The sequence below is a fragment of the Ambystoma mexicanum genome, chromosome 13 (genome assembly GCF_040938575.1).
Source record: "Ambystoma mexicanum isolate Mex_15411 chromosome 13, UKY_AmexF1_1, whole genome shotgun sequence".
Classification (NCBI taxonomy): domain Eukaryota; kingdom Metazoa; phylum Chordata; class Amphibia; order Caudata; family Ambystomatidae; genus Ambystoma; species Ambystoma mexicanum.
The window spans coordinates 768857003-768878644 of NC_090938.1; the positions used below are offsets into that span (position 1 = coordinate 768857003).

Sequence of the window (21642 nt, forward strand, 5' to 3'; positions counted from 1 at the left end):
GAAGTCCTGGTATAAAGTGACCCAGACAGAAGTGGAAGTGGAAGTCCTGGTATAAAATGACCCAGACAGAAGTGGAAGTCCTGGTATAAAGTGATCCAGACAGAAGTGGAAGTCCTGGTATAAAGTGACCCAGATAGAAGTTGAAGTGGAAGTCCTGGTATAAAGTGACCCAAACAGAAGTGGAAGTGGAAGTCCTGGTATAAAGTGACCCAGGGAGAAGTGGAATTGGAAGTCCTGGTATAAAGTGACCCAGGCATGAGTGGAAGTCCTGGTATAAAGTGACCCAGGCAGAAGTGAAGGTCCTAGTATAAAGTGACCCAGACAGATGTGGAAGTGGAAGTCCTGGTATAAAGTGATCCAGGCAGCAGTTAACGTAGAAGTCCTGGTATAATGTGACCCAGACAGAAGTGGAAGTGGAAGTCCTGGTATAAGGTGACCCAGGCAGAAGTGGAAGTGGAAGTCCTGGTATAAGGTGACCCAGGTAGAAGTGGAATTGGAAGTCCTGGTATAAAGTGACCCAGGCAGAAGTGGAAGTCCTGGTATAAAGTGACCCAGGCAGAAGTGGAAGTCCTGGTATAAAGTGACCCAGGCAGAAGTGGCAGTCCTGGTATAAAGCGACCCAGGCAGAAGTGGAGTGGAAGTCCAGGTATAAAGTGACCCAGACAGATGTGGAAGTGGAAGTCCTGGTATAAAGTGACCCAGGCAGAAGTGGAAGTGGAAGTCCTGGTATAAAGTGACACAGGCAGAAGTGGAAGTGGAGGTCCTGGTATAAAGTGACCCAGGGAGAAGTGGAAGTCCTTGTATAAAGTGACCCAGGCAGAAGTGGAAGTGGAAGTCCTGGTATAAAGTGACCCAGACAGAAGTGGAGGAAGTCCTGGTATAATGTGACCAGGCAGAATTGGAAGTGGAGACCCTGGTATAAAGTGACCCAGGCAGACATGGAAGTGGAAGTCCTGGTATAAAGTGGCCCAGGCAGAAGAGGAAGTGGAGGCCCTGGTATAAAGTGACCCAGGCAGACATGGAAGTGGAAGTCCTGGTATAAAGTGACCCAGGCAGAAGTGGAAGTCCTGGTATAAAGTGACCCAGGCAGAAGTGGAAGTCCTGGTATAAAGTGACCCAGGCAGAAGTGAAGGTCCTGGTATAAAGTGACCCAGGCAGAAGTGGAAGTCCTGGTATAAAGCGACCCAGGCAGAAGTGGAAGTGGAAGTCCAGGTATAAAGTGACCCAGACAGAAGTGGAAGTGGAAGTCCTGGTATAAAGCGACCCAGGCAGAAGTGGAAGTGGAAGTCCTGGTATAAATTGACCTAGGCAGAAGTGGAAGTGGAAGTCCTGGTATAAGGTGACCCAGGCAGAAGTGGAAGTGGAAGTCCTGGTATAAAGTGACCGAGGCAGAAGTGGAAGTGGAAGTCCTGGTATAAGGTGACCCAGGCAGAAGTGGAAGTGGAAGTCCTGGTATAAAGTGACCCAGGCAGAAGTGGAAGTGGAAGTCCTGGTATAAGGTGACCCAGGCAGAAGTGGAAGTGGAAGTCCTGGTATAAGGGGACCCAGGCAGAAGTGGAAGTGGAAGCCCTGGTATAAAGTGACCCAGACAGAAGTGGAAGTGGAAGTCCTGGTATAAATTGACCTAGGCAGAAGTGGAAGTGGAAGTCCTGGTATAAGGTGACCCAGGCAGAAGTGGAAGTGGAAGTCCTGGTATAAAGTGACCCAGGCGGAAGTGGAAGTGGAAGTCCTGGTATAAAGTGACCCAGGCGGAAGTGGAAGTGGAAGTCCTGGTATAAAGTGTCCCAGGCGGAAGTGGAAGTGGAAGTCCTGGTATAAATTGACCTAGGCAGAAGTGGAAGTGGAAGTCCTGGTATAAGGTGACCCAGGCAGAAGTGGAAGTGGAAGTCCTGGTATAAGGTGACCCAGGCAGAAGTGGAAGTGGAAGTCCTGGTATAAAGTGACCCAGGCAGAAGTGGAAGTGGAAGTCCTGGTATAAAGTGACCCAGGCAGACATGGAAGTGAAAGTCCTGGTATAAAGTGACCCAGACAGAAGTGGAAGTCCTGGTATAAAGTGACCCAGACAAAAGTGGAAGTGGAAGTCCTGGTATAAAATGACCCAGACAGAAGTGGAAGTCCTGGTATAAAGTGATCCAGACAGAAGTGGAAGTCCTGGTATAAAGTGACCCAGATAGAAGTGGAAGTGGAAGTCCTGGTATAAAGTGACCCAAACAGAAGTGGAAGTGGAAGTCCTGGTATAAAGTGACCCAGGGAGAAGTGGAATTGGAAGTCCTGGTATAAAGTGACCCAGGCATGAGTGGAAGTCCTGGTATAAAGTGACCCAGGTAGAAGTGAAGGTCCTAGTATAAAGTGACCCAGACAGATGTGGAAGTGGAAGTCCTGGTATAAAGTGATCCAGGCAGCAGTTAACGTAGAAGTCCTGGTATAATGTGACCCAGACAGAAGTGGAAGTTGAAGTCCTGGTATAAGGTGACCCAGGCAGAAGTGGAAGTGGAAGTCCTGGTATAAGGTGACCCAGGTAGAAGTGGAATTGGAAGTCCTGGTATAAAGTGACCCAGGCAGAAGTGGAAGTCCTGGTATAAAGTGACCCAGGCAGAAGTGGAAGTCCTGGTATAAAGTGACCCAGGCAGAAGTGGAAGTCCTGGTATAAAGCAACCCAGGCAGAAGTGGAGTGGAAGTCCAGGTATAAAGTGACCCAGACAGATGTGGAAGTGGAAGTCCTGGTATAAAGTGACCCAGGCAGAAGTGGAAGTGGAAGTCCTGGTATAAAGTGACACAGGCAGAAGTGGAAGTGGAGGTCCTGGTATAAAGTGACCCAGGGAGAAGTGGAAGTCCTTGTATAAAGTGACCCAGGCAGAAGTGGAAGTGGAAGTCCTGGTATAAAGTGACCCAGACAGAAGTGGAGGAAGTCCTGGTATAATGTGACCAGGCAGAATTGGAAGTGGAGACCCTGGTATAAAGTGACCCAGGCAGACATGGAAGTGGAAGTCCTGGTATAAAGTGGCCCAGGCAGAAGAGGAAGTGGAGGCCCTGGTATAAAGTGACCCAGGCAGACATGGAAGTGGAAGTCCTGGTATAAAGTGACCCAGGCAGAAGTGGAAGTCCTGGTATAAAGTGACCCAGGCAGAAGTGGAAGTCCTGGTATAAAGTGACCCAGGCAGAAGTGAAGGTCCTGGTATAAAGTGACCCAGGCAGAAGTGGAAGTCCTGGTATAAAGCGACCCAGGCAGAAGTGGAAGTGGAAGTCCAGGTATAAAGTGACCCAGACAGAAGTGGAAGTGGAAGTCCTGGTATAAAGCGACCCAGGCAGAAGTGGAAGTGGAAGTCCTGGTATAAATTGACCTAGGCAGAAGTGGAAGTGGAAGTCCTGGTATAAGGTGACCCAGGCAGAAGTGGAAGTGGAAGTCCTGGTATAAAGTGACCGAGGCAGAAGTGGAAGTGGAAGTCCTGGTATAAGGTGACCCAGGCAGAAGTGGAAGTGGAAGTCCTGGTATAAAGTGACCCAGGCAGAAGTGGAAGTGGAAGTCCTGGTATAAGGTGACCCAGGCAGAAGTGGAAGTGGAAGTCCTGGTATAAGGGGACCCAGGCAGAAGTGGAAGTGGAAGCCCTGGTATAAAGTGACCCAGACAGAAGTGGAAGTGGAAGTCCTGGTATAAATTGACCTAGGCAGAAGTGGAAGTGGAAGTCCTGGTATAAGGTGACCCAGGCAGAAGTGGAAGTGGAAGTCCTGGTATAAAGTGACCCAGGCGGAAGTGGAAGTGGAAGTCCTGGTATAAAGTGACCCAGGCGGAAGTGGAAGTGGAAGTCCTGGTATAAAGTGTCCCAGGCGGAAGTGGAAGTGGAAGTCCTGGTATAAATTGACCTAGGCAGAAGTGGAAGTGGAAGTCCTGGTATAAGGTGACCCAGGCAGAAGTGGAAGTGGAAGTCCTGGTATAAGGTGACCCAGGCAGAAGTGGAAGTGGAAGTCCTGGTATAAAGTGACCCAGGCAGAAGTGGAAGTGGAAGTCCTGGTATAAAGTGACCCAGGCAGACATGGAAGTGAAAGTCCTGGTATAAAGTGACCCAGACAGAAGTGGAAGTCCTGGTATAAAGTGACCCAGACAAAAGTGGAAGTGGAAGTCCTGGTATAAAATGACCCAGACAGAAGTGGAAGTCCTGGTATAAAGTGATCCAGACAGAAGTGGAAGTCCTGGTATAAAGTGACCCAGATAGAAGTGGAAGTGGAAGTCCTGGTATAAAGTGACCCAAACAGAAGTGGAAGTGGAAGTCCTGGTATAAAGTGACCCAGGGAGAAGTGAAATTGGAAGTCCTGGTATAAAGTGACCCAGGCATGAGTGGAAGTCCTGGTATAAAGTGACCCAGGTAGAAGTGAAGGTCCTAGTATAAAGTGACCCAGACAGATGTGGAAGTGGAAGTCCTGGTATAAAGTGATCCAGGCAGCAGTTAACGTAGAAGTCCTGGTATAATGTGACCCAGACAGAAGTGGAAGTTGAAGTCCTGGTATAAGGTGACCCAGGCAGAAGTGGAAGTGGAAGTCCTGGTATAAGGTGACCCAGGTAGAAGTGGAATTGGAAGTCCTGGTATAAAGTGACCCAGGCAGAAGTGGAAGTCCTGGTATAAAGTGACCCAGGCAGAAGTGGAAGTCCTGGTATAAAGTGACCCAGGCAGAAGTGGAAGTCCTGGTATAAAGCAACCCAGGCAGAAGTGGAGTGGAAGTCCAGGTATAAAGTGACCCAGACAGATGTGGAAGTGGAAGTCCTGGTATAAAGTGACCCAGGCAGAAGTGGAAGTGGAAGTCCTGGTATAAAGTGACACAGGCAGAAGTGGAAGTGGAGGTCCTGGTATAAAGTGACCCAGGGAGAAGTGGAAGTCCTTGTATAAAGTGACCCAGGCAGAAGTGGAAGTGGAAGTCCTGGTATAAAGTGACCCAGACAGAAGTGGAGGAAGTCCTGGTATAATGTGACCAGGCAGAAGTGGAAGTGGAGACCCTGGTATAAAGTGACCCAGGCAGACATGGAAGTGGAAGTCCTGGTATAAAGTGGCCCAGGCAGAAGAGGAAGTGGAGGCCCTGGTATAAAGTGACCCAGGCAGACATGGAAGTGGAAGTCCTGGTATAAAGTGGCCTAGACAGAAGTGGAAGTCCTGGTATAAAGTGACCCAGACAGAAGTTGAATGTACTGTGAAGGAAGCAGGTGTTGCTCACGGTGTTAGGAGAGAAACACTGTGGCCTTTTCCTGACAAAGAAGTGGTTGTGTTTAATGGTACTGAGAGAGAAGCACTGTGATGAGATTTCAACTAAACTGTGTTTTGTGAATCAACTAAGTTGTGATGGAAAACATCCTAACCAAGAATCCCATTGGTACTGTTTAAGGAGCTTTGACTTGTGCATTTCCTGGAGGAAAATGATCTTTTATGTGTTGAACTGTGGAGTGTTGGAAGTTTTTCTTAACAAACTGACTTGGCCAAAAACTGTGTTGGAACTTTGTTTCAACACTTGATTTTCTTGTTGTTTTGTGTTATTCAACGGAACTAACCTTGACTTAAAACCTGGGGAAGTGGAATTCGCTCAGGTTACAATCAAAGACTTGAATGTGTTGCTAATACAAGTATTGCCATATGTTTTCTTGTTTATGTTTATGTATAAGTGTGAGGGCCAGAAATGTTATGCTAGAGTGTTTGCCTTTGTTTATTTAGGCAGAGAAATCCTTGTTAGAGATGGGCAAGTGAGGCGTAGGTTTGCACTTTTGATTTAATAAAACAGCATTCTTTGAAAAATGATCTAAAAGTTGTCCGCCTCACATTTCTGACCCATCACACTACCGAAATAAAACTGAGAACATTCTCTGCTCCTCAAACCGGGGGGTCAGGTTAGCAAAAGCTTTGATGCCCGAGTGTGGCCGTTAGCGCTCCACACATCACACACATAACATAAACTATCAAGAAAAAGAGAGGGGGAGAGAAAGAGGGACAAGGGAAAGAGAGAGGGGGCAGAGAGAAAGAGGGACAAGGGAAAGAGAGAGGGGGCAGAGAGAAAGAGGGACAAGGGAAAGAGAGAGGGGGCAGAGAGAAAGGGGGGAATAGAGGGAGACGGACAGATGGGGAAGGAGGGAGGGGAAAGAGAGGTGAAGGGGAATGGAGGGAGTGTTAGGGAGGGACAGAAATGGACTGGTAGGGGAGGATGCGGGGGGTGGAAGGGACAGGGAAGCAGAGGGATGGAGGGACACAGAGATAGAAGGAGAGAGAAAACTAGACAGCAATGACTCTGAGAGAGAGCGCACACCAGACTACACTAGTGCTAGGGATAAACCACACTGACAGAGAGAACCAGAGTGAGCACACCACACTGTCCATACAGAGAGAACCAAGAGAGTGCACTTCACAATACACCTCAGAAAGAGAGGGACAGCATGAAAGACCGCTCTCGCCCACTGATACACCACTGTGCAGAGAGTGGCACAATCACAGAACTGGACAGGGAGAGAGAGTGAGAGAGAGAGAGAGAGCGGCACACCCACAGAGCTGGCAAAGGACAGAGAGCAAGATACGGCGATAGAGCCTGGACAGAGCGAGCAAGAGCGATGGGGAATGGGGTGAGAGAAAAACAGACAGCACTGATGGAGAGAGAGAGAGAAAGCCTGTACCATACCATGGATCTAGAGAGTAATTGTCACTGAGACAGCGCAGAGAGAGAGAGAGAGCGCTAGGTCAGCGAATGCTGCACTGTGACAGCTAGTCTAGTCCAATGCCCCAGTAATGCCCTCTAATGCTGAGTGCAGTATGTGCAGTCTCACATGTGTGCAGTTGTTGCCATCATATGCAAAGTGCAGCTTCAAACTCCTCTAATGCCAGTTAGTGCCTGGCATGCCTGTAAAGTCACTGTATGTCATGTTCATTCCCATGTGTGTAGGTGCTGCAGATGCAAAGTGCCACCTCAGCACCTCTCAGTAATGCCATCTAATCGCAGTTAATGCCTTGTATGTATGACAAAGTCACTACATGTAAGTGCAGCCTCAAATACCCCAGTAATGTCCGGCTCTGTCCCCCCCCACCCCCACCTTTCATTCACAGTGGCTCTAGTTCCCAGCACAAACAATGTAGCTATGGCTCTGGCACCAACATTTGATCGCCAGTTATGGATGCCCCGCGCTTTCGCTGCAGGCTACTACTCTGCTTCCCAGACACCACGTTGGCGACATCAAGGTGATATGTGGCGAGATGGAGCCTTGTGTCTTCTCTAGAACTTCAACAACCATTAGAAACCAGGACAAACAGCATGACTCCTTGTGCATCTCTATGACCCACACACACGCAAACACACACACAAACATGCACACACACACATTGAGCATCTACCTTCCTACACATGCACACTTGTGAACCTGCAACGCACACTGCACTGAGTACAGGGAACCATGTCCAAGCTGGCAGAGTGTGTCAACAAAACCGGCAGCTCAGAAGAAACTGTTTAGAAACCCCAGGATATGGCTTTAAAGCGAGAGGACAGTAGGTCACCTTCAAGGTTTTGGGTGACGTTTTGCTTCCATTACTCAGAAACACCGGATATGGGGTGGGTCTGTGTCTGATTTTGTGATCCGCAGCTTTGCATTGTTTGACCAGAAACGTCCCAGAAGGCTCAACTGATTCCTAGACTAGATAATGCAGCAACCTAACTCTTTCCTTGAATCACAGCTCAGGCTCTCTGTAAAATGGAAATCAACGTTTAGAACAATGTGGGATGACTATTTATCTTGTCCTCTTTCTCTTTCTCTCTCTAGGATGTGAAGAGTGTCTTGAGCAGGTATGTCTCCTCTTGCCTTGATGTGCCCTCAATGTGGACTCACTTTTATCCCAGTGGTTGTCCTCTGTTCCTCTCATTTATTACACACTACAGACCCCGGCTCCATCTTAACTTCTGGGAGATTTAGCATTTCTATGTGTGATTTAAAAATATATATACCCCCTGTATGCTTGCTTCCCTGACTTGTATTAGCACTTAGCTAATTCCATCATCACTGATCCAAGGGAACTAGCAAAGATGGCTGACTTGTGGGTCTCTCACCGAGTTCACCACAGTGATCAGGGGACAGGTAAGGCCGGCCAACATTCTCCCTTCTTACAGGGCCTCAAAGTAGAAGTGGGTAACCCCTCGTGGCTGGGTCCAAAAAGAAGGATGGCACCACTAACCCAAAGGTGAGTGGTGGTTCCTCAGTAATTCCCAGACTCCCTAGCACCTGCTGGGACTGTAGAAAAACTGACCATCCCAGAGGTCAGCCTAGCTGTCCTAAAAAGCCTGCTGAGCAGAGTGCCTAAAGCATGGCCTCTGGGCACTGGGAGACTTGCCCTTGTGCAGACATCCCAGAGATGTCTTCAGCTTTGCTTAATGTGGGAGGGTCAAGCCCCAGAAAGGGGACAGGGAGAGGGGTATTTCCCTCCAATACGTAGTATGTCTATTCCATTATAGTGCACAGCCACCCTACCACTGGAATCAGAGACACTACTTCCAGTGCCACTGTTATTGACAGCACTTTCTTTGGGCCAGAGGTTCTAACAAATAGTCCTCTGCAGGCCACTAAGTTATCTAGTGCCCCCTTAAGACGTTCCCTGTCGCTAACACTTCCCTTCAGATAGTTAATGGGAAGTTAGCTCTCCCTGTTAGTGTCCATGAAAATGTCCCGGGCAGTTTTTTCCTGGGAATGACTTGGAAGAGAGGTATCTTTAAAGGCACCGCTCTCATCCCAGGAATTGTGAAGTTAAATTCCACCCAACATTTCTATGGGTTTTTACCGGGCATTTTTCATCACCAATATGATTTTCACTGCTTCTTTCTGTAAAGGATGGGTGTAGGCCCATTAATATCCCTGTCCCCCCCAGCCCGCCACCCTCTCCCCTACCAACCCCCACCTCAGTGAAAAATTGGCAGTAAACAAATACAATTAAAAGTATATGGCAAAAAGTGATCTATGTCTTTTAATCCCCTACTAAAATCTCACCTGTCCTAAAAGTCGTCTTGAAATGATCACTTACCTAAATCTCAACCTCATAAACTTACACTTAATTTACCAAAAAGTTGACCCCCCCAAATCTCGCTATTAGTATTTAAACATAAAGATATGAAAGTGAAGCAATACAAACGGGGGCAATCCTCCCTTTACCCCCCAATTCTATCAGAATGTAGATATCCCCGAGCCCTCCCTCTCCTCCTGGGCATCTCTCATTCAGAAGGTATCATGTAGAGATTCCCGAGCCCACCCTCTCCTCCCTGGGGGGTCTCTCCTTCAAACCGTATCATGTAGAGATTCCTGAGCCCACCCTCTCCTCTGCAGGGGTCTCCCATTCAGAAGGTATCATGTAGAGATTCCTGAGCCCACCCTCTCCTCCCCGGGGGTCTCTCATTCAGAATGTATCATGTAGAGATCCCTGAGCCCACCCTCTCCTCCCTGGGGGGTCTCTCCTTCAAAACGTATCATGTAGAGATTCCTGAGCCCACCCTCTCCTCCCAGGGGGTCTCTCATTCAAAATGTATCATGTAGAGATTCCTGAGCCCCCCCCCCCAGGGGTCTCTCCTTCAAAATGTGTCATGTAGAGATTCCTGAGCCCACCCTCTCCCTCCCAGGGGGTCTCTCCTTCAAAATGTGTCATGTAGAGATTCCTGAGCCCACCCTCTCCCTCCCAGGGGGTCTCTCCTTCAAAATGTATCATGTAGAGATCCCTGAGCCCACCCTCTCCTCCCTGGGGGGTCTCTCCTTCAAAACGTATCATGTAGAGATTCCTGAGCCCACCCTCTCCTCCCAGGGATCTCTCATTCAGAATGTGTCATGTAGAGATTCCTGAGCCCACCCTCTCCCTCCCAGGGGGTCTCTACTTCAAAATGTATCATGTAGAGATTCCTGAGCCCACCCTCTCCCTCCCAGGGGGTCTCTACTTCAAAATGTATCATGTAGAGATTCCTGAGCCCACCCTCTCCTCCCCAGGGGGTCTCCCATTCAGAATGTATCATGTAGAGATTCCTGAGCCCACCCTCTCCTCCCCAGGGGGTCTCCCATTCAGAATGTAGCGATTCCTGGGCCCACCCTCTCCTCCCAGGGGGTCTCTCATTCAGAATGTATCATGTAGAGATTCCTGAGCCCACCCTCTCCTCCCCAGGGGGTCTCCCATTCAGAATGTAGCGATTCCTGGGCCCACCCTCTCCTCCCAGGGGGTCTCTCATTCAGAATGTATCATGTAGAGATTCCTGAGCCCACCCACTCCTCCCCGGGGGTCTCTCATTCAGAATGTATCAGAATGTAGAGATTCCTGAGCCCATCCTCTCCTCCCAGGGGGTCTCTCCTTCAGAATGTATCATGTAGAGATTCCTGAGCCCACCCTCTCCTCCCAGGGGGTCTCTCATTCAGAATGTATCATGTAGAGATTCCTGCGCCCACCCTCTTCCCCCCCCGGGGTCTCTCCTTCAAAATGTATCAGAATGTAGAGATTCCTGAGCCCACCCTCTCCATCCCAGGGGGTCTCTCCTTCAGAATGTATCATGTAGAGATTCCTGAGCCCACCCTCTCCATCCCAGGGATCTCTCATTCAGAATGTAGCGATTCCTGGGCCCACCCTCTCCTCCCAGGGGGTCTCTCATTCAGAATGTATCATGTAGAGATCTCTGTGCCCACCCACTCCTCCCCGGGGGTCTCTCATTCAGAATGTATCAGAATGTAGAGATCTCTGGGCCCACCCTCTCCTCCCAGGGGGTCTCTCATTCAGAATGTATCAGAATGTAGAGATCTCTGTGCCCACCCACTCCTCCCCGGGGGTCTCTCATTCAGAATGTATCAGAATGTAGAGATCTCTGTGCCCACCCACTCCTCCCCGGGGGTCTCTCATTCAGAATGTATCGGAATGTAGAGATCTCTGTGCCCACCCACTCCTCCCCGGGGGTCTCTCATTCAGAATGTATCAGAATGTAGAGATCTCTGTGCCCACCCACTCCTCCCCGGGGGTCTCTCATTCAGAATGTATCGGAATGTAGAGATCTCTGTGCCCACCCACTCCTCCCCGGGGGTCTCTCATTCAGAATATATCAGAATGTAGAGATCTCTGTGCCCACCCACTCCTCCCCGGGGGTCTCTCATTCAGAATGTATCAGAATGTAGAGATCTCTGTGCCCACCCTCTCATCCCCGGGGGTCTCTCATTCAGAATGTATCAGAATATAGATATCCCTGAGCCCTCCCTCTCATCACCGGGGGTCTCTCATTCAGAATGTATCAGCATGTAGATATCCCTGTGCCCACTGTAAGAAAGGCCTGGTATCAAAGCAAGACAGACACAAGTGATCACAGTTCAATGGTGTTTATTAAACTGTACAATGGGTGAGATATAGGCCTTATCTAAACCTAATTCTAAGATGGGAGCAAGCTACGACCATCAAATGATAATAATACTGTCCAAGTGGAGTCTAGTCAAATATAAAAGGTCTCTACCAAGAAACCTATTGCCAATCCTTACTGCTATGTTACAAACTATGTGTGGGATAATGTTCACAAGAAAGAAAGAAGTGTTTACAAAATAATAAGTCAGGATGTTATTGCCGGGGTCTCTCTTCCCCACGTTTTCTAGCACGGGGCTAGACGGGACTCGTGAGCGCAGCACACTCCTGGGCTTCTAAAGCACACCGTTACAGTTCCTTTTCTTTTTATATCAGGACCGTCTGTGTCCAAGACTCTTTCATGCAATGTCCCTGGCTGCAGAGGGCCTGATGTATCACAAAACGACAAAACAAAGGTTCCTTCTATTTCTCTTTACGTCAGGCGATTACTCTTCACCCGTGGATCCCCCTCAGCCGGGCTCCTATCCTTCTCACAACGTTAGCCTCCCTGAGTCGGGCTCAGACCAACCACTCACTGTGGACATCCCTCAGTCTGGTTCACGTTTGCCATCACAATCTGCTGCATTTTCAATTACAATCTCTTTACTTGTAGTATCAGAGAGTCTCAATCTCTTTTTAAACATCCAGCTAGTTTAGGTCTCCCTCATCCGTGCTCAGACCTTCTAAAGCACTTGCCAACTTCACTCACATAGACTTCCGAAGGGCGATCACGTCTCGCTGGGTCGCTCTTAGTGTCTATAACAAGTGCGGGTTTCACACACCCACGGGTTGCCACAGCATTTCCCTCAGTCGGGCACAAACGCCTGTTTCACAATTCCCTCTGATACTTAAACATTTAACAACATGTCAAAGACTTTCGATTGTACAAGGGATTTGGCTGGACCCTTGTATGACCACCTTGACACCTCACTTCGGCCTTCCCTAAGGCCTCCTGGTACTTGTTGTTTCTATATCTTTTACGTTCAACACAGTCTTTGTTCAGGACAGATGGTAACAGCCCGAGGCCTCCGAATGAGTGCCAATGAGACGCCGGACCATTCTATCTCTGGTACCAAATCGATCACAAATGAGCTTTGTACCTTTAATCTTCTTAATGTTGCCACTGCAACTTTGAGCCTAACACAGTGAGGCCCCTTATCAGGTTCTTCCGACTCACCGGCTTTGCTGAACTCGTTGGTGTTTCTTTTGCTGCTGTAGTCAAGGACGGTACCACGATGGCAACCTCATCTCCCCGCCCTGGTAATCAGTGCGGGAGTGTTCCATATACCACTGACATCCGTCACACCATTCGCCAACTGCGATTCCCGGCCTTATATTTCTTTTGTCAGAGGCTTTGCGGGTCTGGGTTGAAAAGGGCAAGGGCAACTCCCTCCTTGATGTCCTTTCAGGTCTCGCCACCTTTCTCCTTCTTTTGACCTGCGTCCTGGAATCGCTGCTTCCTCATGCACTTGGCCTTGCTCAGAGTGTGTTCTCGTGCTCTGCCTTTTATCCCCATGGGGAAGGGAAAAGGCAGTCAGGTGTGTGTAGTTATCGCCAATTGCCTGATTCTGCCTGACCCTTGTTTGGGACATGTCAGGTATACGTCTCTGATGTTAGTCCGTTGTCTTTCATGGTAATCGGTCTGTGAGAACATGTTTGTGTCAAAAAAGGGGAGAGGTTGAGTTTATAGATATCCTACAGAGTAGGATGGGGAAAAGGTGTTATAAGGAAGGGGATACCGCATCTCACCCTTTAGTGTCCCACTTCCACTCCCCGAAGACCCCTCACCCATGTGATCCTCCCGCACCAGGAACTGGATCCGATAGCGATGGCCGTGTCCTGGCCACCTGGATGACAGATCTCTGGGGACTAATAAGTGAGACACCTTCAGGTTTCTCACACCATCCTCTCCTCCCTGGGGGTCTCTCATTCAGAATGTATCAAAATGTAGAGATTCACAAACCCACCCTGTCCTACCCAGGGATCTCTTATTCAAAATGTATCAGAATGTAGAGATCCCGAGCCCACCATCTCCTCCTTCCATCTTTAGGAATGGGGTCTCTTTTTCCTTCCCCTTATCTCACCGTTTAGACCCCCTTTACTCTTACTTGTCACTGGAGGCCGAGGGTTATATACAGCATCTTTCTATAATTCTCAGGTGCAGTGAAGTGAAGGCTCTGAAGCCCCAGGAAGATGCCCCTGGAATGGAGACGCCGCTGCTGAGCACCACGCGACATGCCCACCTGCAGGAGAAGCTCACAGAATTAAAAGGTAGATATGAGTCCAGGCCCACCCAAGTGATGCTGATCGGGAAGGCTCTTCCAACCATCTCAACGCACTTATCTTATTGAAATACATGCACATTTGCACAGCTCAAAGAAAAACCAACATGTCGGCATTCTTGTACTTGTATCGCGCACAGGTAGATAGCAAGCAATGGAGAGTGTCACAATGGTTGAGTCCAGGTGAGGCCGAGAGCCGGATACCCTGAATGCTATTACCTGCTGCACCAAGTGTTTAGAGGATTTCCTTATATAGCAACGTCTTCCGGCATAATGGTGCTGTGCGGAGGTGGGTTAGGATCGTGTGCCACAGAGCTGGCACATAATGGGAGATCTTTCTCTTCTTGTTTTTTTTGCTTGTGGGCATTTATTTATTTCCAGTCTTGCAAAGATGTGGCATCTGGAATTGCTCTGGCTTCCTAATTTGACCAGTTCCTTGGCTAGGTACCGGTGTGGCTGTGTTACCACAGCCTTGTATGTATTGTAGGCTATTTTAAAGATGTTTTGGGCCGTTAGAAAGGTTGGGGGAAATGCAGTCAAACTGTTTGATGCCGATGATATGTGTGGTGCGAGGGTTGAGGGGGACGGTCAGAGAGGAGTACGTTTCCACTTCCAGGTGGCCTAGAACTGGGGACTACTGCAGGCCTGAAACCCGAGGCTGGCCAGAAAGATTTGATTGTGTGCAGTCCTGTTAGTTGCTACCAAGCCGTCGGGGCATTTTTGTCACTTGGGGATAGCTTCGGCAATAACTCTTTGAGGTCCATGCCAGTTAGCCATGATTGGATGAGTGTTTGATTGGATGAGCCATGATTGGATGAGTGTTTGATTGGATGAGTGTTTGATTGGATGAGTATTTGATTGGATGAGTGATTGATTGGATGAGTGATTGATTGGATGAGTGATTGATTGGATGAGTGTTTGATTGGATGAGCCATGATTGGATGAGTGTTCGATTGGATGAGCCATGATTGGATGAGTGTTTGATTGGATGAGTGTTTGATTGGATGAGTGATTGATTGGATGAGTGTTTGATTGGATGATTGTTTGATTGGATGAGTATTTGATTGGTGGGGTTCCCGAGAGGTAAAAACATGTTTTTTGAGGGGTCGATTATAAGAAATGAACCGGTCATCCATGACTGGATGAAAAAACTAAATGCATATACATTTCACTGATAATGCACTCGTTGAGTTGTACATAAAACTCATCAAATCTAGCAAAATATATAGTGGTGTGAAAACAGATTAATTGGAAAATTACTGTAAATATTTAATTTAGTAAGTCAAAATAACTCCTAAAAAAGGATAAACGGAAGGACTGACACAAATCATTAAAGAAGGGGAGGGGGAGAAGTTAGAAGGGGACAATAAAAGGCTAACCAGTCTTTTACCATTTTACTTTAGAGAAGGGAGGAATACAACTTTAAAATAAATTATAATGCAGAAAAAATAAACCAAACGGTTGTTGATATTAAAAGGAGACGTGCCAAAAGACTTCTTTCATTAAGAAAAATGTGTTGCAAAAATGAAAAGAGATTGTATTTCGGTCAGAAGTATTGTGGTGAAAAGACTGATCCAGTAGAATATGTGTGACTTGGACCTTCCCCTTCCTGCAGTGGAACCTGAGCGGTTCTGCAGTCGCGGCTGCAGGGCTGTTGCCGTCCTATACCATGTGTTGGAGGTCGTAATGACGCATGTCCATATGTTGATAGTGTACGGTTAGTGGTTTTGCTTCCCTGTGATTATCATTGATAAGAGTTGGTTCAAGGCCTAATAAATATGATTGCCTTTGTATACATTCTGCCTCACTTGAGTTATTAGAGTGCTCTGTGTGTGCTTAATTGAACCCATCACCACCCACAGTCTCCCAAGTCTAGGCCTTACTGCCCAGTCACACTACCTTGATAGAGTTTGGCTAGACATTAGTGTCGTCCTGGTCACCAGAATAGGGGGGCCTCTCAGAATCTATCCATAGGGCTGATTCTGAAGATCCATCTTTACCACCTCAGTGGACAGCCTCAGTAGACCATGTTTCCTGATTAGAGAACCCCAAAAGGCCAATAAAGACATTATTTATATCCTGAGAGCGCTGCATCAGGGACCCCTTGGCCTCTGAATAGTAGGTCATACTGTACTCGTGACACAACAGTCTGGCCAACAATGTCTCAGGCATATCGGCTTCCCAGACTTCTGGACTTGGACCGGCTCAGACAATAATTTAGCTTCCCGGTCGGCTAGAGCCTGAAACTTAGCATTGACGCCTTTAGGGCTTGTGGTGTTGGGGTAATAGGGTACGTTTGTTCTAATGCACAAAGTTACTCTCCCAATGCAGTCAATTTCAATCCTTCGGATTTGAGAGATGCACAGGTAGGGGGTAATGCAATACCTCAGGGTGGCTTTTAAATCCCCCCGAAGTATTGCTTGCAAGGACACTGAGCCAGTATTGCGTTCAAAATAGGAGGTCCTTTTATCGGTTTAGGACGAAATGACCGAAAATAAATGGTCGCATTGACCATAAGTTCTAAAAATGCTACCACCAAATGTTCGAACACCAAAAGTTCTAATCTTTGGTGGTAGCATTGTAAAAAAAAAAACAGGGGCTGAGGGGGTGTCCCCTGCATCGCCCCACTCACTATACTTCATGGTACTTGGGGGTGGGGGTGTGCTGAGAGTGTGGGTAGGGGTGTGTTATGGGTGTGTTGTGTGTTGTGTGTGCGTGAGAATGTATGTGTGTTTGCATGAGAAAGGTGCAAACTTTTGGTAGTTCGCACCTTTCTCATGCGAACGATTTGCCCGCGGTACTTTCAGTCCTTTTATCAGATATAGTGGCATGATCTGCCTGATCCAATAAAGAGGCTACATTATCTCTGATCTTAATGCTCTTTTCCATGGTCCTTTACTGTGTGCTGAGAATGTTAAGCTCTGAAAGAGTGAGATCTGTGGGTGTGTAACCTGCCCTATGGGGTGCCGGGGGGGGGGGGGAGCCGAAACATGACAATTGGACACACAGGGTGGTGGGGTGCAGTGGTGGGAGCTGGAGGGGAGGCATTAGTGGAAGGGCAGGGAGTGGGGGTGCAGTGGTGGGAGCTGGAGGGGAGGCATTAGTGGAAGGGCAGGGAGTGGGGGTACAGTGGTGGGATTTGGGGGGAGGCATTAGGGGAAGGGCAGGGAGTGGTGGTGCAGTGGTGGGAGCTGGAGGGGAGGCATTAGGGGAAGGGCCGGGACTGGGGGTGCAGTGGTGGGAGCTGGAGGGGAGGCATTAGGGGAAGGGCCGGGACTGGGGGTGCAGTGGTGGGAGCTGGGGGGGAGGCATTAGGGGAAGGGTAGGGAGTAGGGGTGCATAGTGGGAGCTGGAGGGGAGGCATTAGGGGAAGGGCAGGGAGTGGGAGGTGCAGTGGTGGGAGCTGGAGGGGAGGCATTGGGGCAGGGAGTGGGGGTGCAGTGGTGGGAGCTGGAGAGGAGGCATTGGGGAAGGGCAAGGAGTGGGGGTGCAATGGTGGAAGCTAGAGGGGGCATTAGAGGAAAGGCAGGGAGTCGGGGTGCAGTGGCGGGAGCTAGTGGGGTGGCATTAGGGGAAGGGCAGGGAGTGGGGGTGCAGTGGTGGGAGCTGGAGGGGAGGCATTGGAAGGGCAGGGAGTGGGGGTGCAGTGGTGGGAGCTGGAGGGGAGGGATAAGGGGAAGGGCAGGGAGTGGGGGTGCAGGGGTGGGAGCTGGAGGGGAGACATTAGGGGAAGGGCAGGGAGTGGGGGTGCAGTGGTGTGAGCTGGAGGGGAGGCATTAGAGGAAGGGCAGGGAGTGGGGGTGCAGTTGTGGGTGCTGGAGGGGAGGCATTAGGGGAAGGGCCGGGAGTGGGGTGCACTGCTGGGAGCTGGAGGGGAGGCATTGGGCGAAGGGCAGGGAGTGGTGGTTGCAGTGGTGGGAGCTAGATGGGGGGCATTAGGGGAAGAGCAGGGAGCGGGGGTGCATTGATGGGAGCTGGAGGGGAGGCGTTGGGGGAAGGGCAGGGAGTGGGGGTGCAGTGGTGGGAGCTGGAGGGGAGGCATTAGGGGAAGGGCAGGGAGTGGGGGTACAGTGGTGGGTTTTGGGGGGAGGCATTAGGGGAAGGGCAGGGAGTGGTGGTGCAGTGGTGGGAGCTGGAGGGGAGGCATTAGGGGAAGGGCCGGGAGTGGGGGTGCAGTGGTGGGAGCTGGGGGGGAGGCATTAGGGGAAGGGTAGGGAGTAGGGGTGCATAGTGGGAGCTGGAGGGGAGGCATTAGGGAAGGGCAGGGAGTGGGAGGTGCATTGGTGGGAGCTGGAGGGGAGGCATTGGGGGCAGGGAGTGGGGGTGCAGTGGTGGGAGCTGGAGAGGAGGCATTGGGGAAGGGCAAGGAGTGGGGGTGCAGTGGTGGAAGCTAGAGGGGGCATTAGAGGAAAGGCAGGGAGTCGGGGTGCAGTGGCGGGAGCTAGGGGGTGGCATTAGGGGAAGGGAAGGGAGTGGGGGTGCAGTGGTGGGATCTGGAGGGGAGGCATTGGAAGGGCAGGGAGTGGGGGTGCAGTGGTGGGAGCTGGAGGGGAGGCATTAGGGGAAGGGCAGGGAGTGGGGGTGCAGTGGTGGGAGCTGGAGGGGGGGATAAGGGGAAGGGCAGGGAGTGGGGGTGCAGGGGTGGGAGCTGGAGGGGAGACATTAGGGGAAGGGCAGTGAGTGGGGGTGCAGTGGTGTGAGCTGGAGGGGAGGCATTAGAGGAAGGGCAGGGAGTGTGGGTGCAGTGGTGGGTGCTGGAGAGGAGGCATTAGGGAAAGGGCAGGGAGTGGGGGTGCAGTGGTGGGAGGTGGAGGGGCGGCTTTAGGGGAAGGGCAGGGAGTGGGGGGTGCAGTGGTGGGAGGTGGAGGGGAGGCATTAGGGGAAGGGCAGGGAGTGGGGGTGCAGTGGTGGGAGGTGGAGAGGAGGCATTAGGGGAAGGCCAGGGAGTGGGGGGTGCAGTGGTGGGAGGTGGAGGGGAGGCACTAGGGGAAGGGCAGGGAGTGGGGGGAGCAGTGGTGGGAGGTGGAGAGGAGGCATTAGGGGAAGGGCAGGGAGTGGGGGGTGCAGTGGTGGGAGGTGGAGGGGGGCATTAGGGGAAGAGCAGGGAGTGGGGGGTGCAGTGGTGGGAGGTGGAGGGGGGCATTAGGGGAAGAGCAGGGAGTGGGGGTGCAGTGGTGGGAGGTGGAGGGGAGGCATTAGGGGAAGGGCAGGGAGTCGGGGTGCAGTGGTGGGAGGTGGAGGGGAGGCATTAGGGGAAGGGCAGGGAGTGGGGGTACAGTGGTGGGAGGTGGAGGGGGGCATTAGGGGAAGAGCAGGGAGTGGGGGTGCAGTGGTGGGAGGTGGAGGGGAGGCATTAGGGGAAGGGCAGGGAGTGGGGGTGCAGTGGTGGGAGGTGGAGGGGAGGCATTAGGGGAAGGGCAGGGAGTGGGGGTGCAGTGGTGGGAGGTGGAGGGGAGGCATTAGGGGAAGGGCAGGGAGTGGGGGGTGCAGTGGTGGGAGGTGGAGGGGAGACATTAGGGGAAGGGCAGGGAGTGGGGGTGCAGTGGTGGGAGTTGGGGGGAGGCATTAGGGGAAGGGCAGGGAGTGGGGGTGCAGTGGTGGGAGGTGGAGGGGAGGCATTAGGGGAAGGGCAGGGAGTGGGGGGTGCAGTGGTGGGAGCTGGAGGGGAGGCATTAGGGGAAGGGCAGGGAGTGGGGGGTGCAGTGGTGGGAGCTGGAGGGGAGGCATTAGGGGAAGGGCAGGGAGTGGGGGGTGCAGTGGTGGGAGCTGGAGGGGAGGCATTAGGGGAAGGGCAGGGAGTGGGGGTGCAGTGGTGGGAGATGGAGGGGAGGCATTAGGGGAAGGGCAGGGAGTGGGGGGGCAGTGGTGGGAGGTGGAGGGGCGGCATTAGGGGAAGGGCAAGGAGTGGGGGTGCATTGATGGGAGCTGGAGGGGAGGCGTTGGGGAAGGGCAGGGAGTGGTGGTGCAGTGGTGGGAGCTGGAGGGGAGGCATTAGGGGAAGGGCAGGGAGTGGGGGTGCAGTGGTGGGAGCTGGAGGGGAGGCATTAGGGGAAGGGCAGGGAGTGGGGGTGCAGTGGTGGGAGGTGGAGGGGAGGCATTAGGGGAAGGGCAGGGAGTGGGGGTGCAGTGGTGGGAGCTGGAGGGGAGGCATTAGGGGAAGGGCAGGGAGTGGGGGTGCAGTGGTGGGAGGTGGAGGGGAGGCATTAGGGGAAGGGCAGGGAGTGGGGGTGCAGTGGTGGGTGCTGGAGAGGAGGCATTAGGGGAAGGGCAGGGAGTGGGGGGTGCAGTGGTTTGAGTTGGAGGGGAGGCATTAGGGGAAGGGCAGGGAGTGGGGGTGCAGTGGTGGGAGGTGGAGGGGCGGCATTAGGGGAAGGGCAGGGAGTGGGGGGTGCAGTGGTGGGAGCTGGAGGGGAGGCATTAGGGGAGGGGCAGGGAGTGGGGGGTGCAGTGGTGGGAAGTGGAGGGGGGCATTAGGGGAAGGGCAGGGAGTGGGGGGTGCAGTGGTGGGAGGTGGAGGGGAGGCATTAGGGGAAGGGCAGGGAGTGGGGGTGCAGTGGTGGGAGGTGGAGGGAGGCATTAGGGGAAGGGCAGGGAGTGGGGGTGCAGTGGTGGGAGCTGGAGGGGAGGCATTAGGGGAAGGGCAGGGAGTACTGGGTTATGTTTTACAGTAGAAACGTTTGGGATCTAATGCATCACTTGTTTTTCTTTTATTACAGAAACATTTCCTGCAGAAATGGGTAAGTTCCATTAATGGTAATAAATATATTATATTTAACATACTTCAATGTCTCGCTGCTTTGTCTGATTTCACAAACCCTTAATTTTCTTCTTACTTTCAGATTGGAGATACGTGAAATCCTGTGAACGTGAGTAATTGTGATTTAGAAATCCCAAACTAACCCTCCATGAGTCCTCCTGGATCTCAGGAGTCACTGTCAAAGTGAGGCAGCTTGAGTCCCCTGCAGTGACACTCGGTCATAGGAAAGCAACATGAGTCACAGAGAGTCACCAGTAGGTGAGGTGGCATGAGTCCCCTGCAGTGACACTCGGTCATAGGAACGGAACATGAGTCACAGAGAGTCACCAGTAGGTGAGGCGGCATGAGTCCCCTGCAGTGACACTCGGTCATAGGAAAGCAACATGAGTCACAGAGAGTCACCAGTAGGTGAGGTGGCATGAGTCCCCTGCAGTGACACTCGGTCATAGGAACGGAACATGAGTCACAGAGAGTCACCAGTAGGTGAGGCGGCATGAGGACCCTGCAGTGACACTCGGTCATAGGAAAGGAACATGAGTCACAGAGATTCACCAGTAGGTGAGGCGGCATGAGGCCCCTGCAGTGACACTCGGACATAGGAAAGCAACATGAGTCACAGAGAGTCACCAGTAGGTGAGGTGGCATGAGTCCCCTGCAGTGACACTCGGTCATAGGAACGGAACATGAGTCACAGAGAGTCACCAGTAGGTGAGGCGGCATGAGGACCCTGCAGTGACACTCGGTCATAGGAAAGGAACATGAGTCACAGAGAGTCACCAGTAGGTGAGGCGGCATGAGGCCCCTGCAGTGACACTCGGTCATAGGAAAGGAACATGAGTCACAGAGTCACCTTCCTGTTTGAGGTGCCTGAGCACCACCAAACTGCCGCGGTTGAACCACCGGAGCTGGTTTCAATCTCGGCTCCTGGGCTAGCGGACACAATCCAACCAAAGCACATGGTCCAGGATAATGCATTTTCCTACACTCCAGGCCTCTTGTTGCCCGCACACGTGAGCAGAATATCAGCCCACCCATTAGCCAAAACCTGCATTAGTGTCACGTAAGTAGGGCTGCGAGGGCTCCCCATATACAGGAACTGCCCTGTTCAGCCACAGGTTCCCCTATACCTGCATCCCCTATCCCAAAATATATAAAGCCTCTTTTATTATAAGGATTTTTTTGCAGATGTTTATTCTACTGTCAACTTATTTTTGAAGTCCCACGTCTAAGTGCTTGCATCTAACTTTCACCAATA

The 21642-nt window shown here is 51.3% G+C and overlaps 1 protein-coding gene across 1 annotated transcript in view; it reads left to right on the top strand.

The window, feature by feature from the left end:
* Positions 1–20504, top strand: part of LOC138520548 (E3 ubiquitin-protein ligase TRIM39-like) — a 45742-nt gene extending 25238 nt beyond the window's left edge. Inside the window, exons 4-7 of the mRNA XM_069632891.1 lie at positions 7775–7797; positions 13507–13619; positions 20347–20367; positions 20470–20504. Of these exons, the coding sequence (XP_069488992.1) occupies positions 7775–7797; positions 13507–13619; positions 20347–20367; positions 20470–20504 (192 nt within the window). The remainder of the gene's footprint in view (positions 1–7774; positions 7798–13506; positions 13620–20346; positions 20368–20469) is intronic.
* The last annotated feature ends 1138 nt before the right edge of the window (positions 20505–21642 follow it).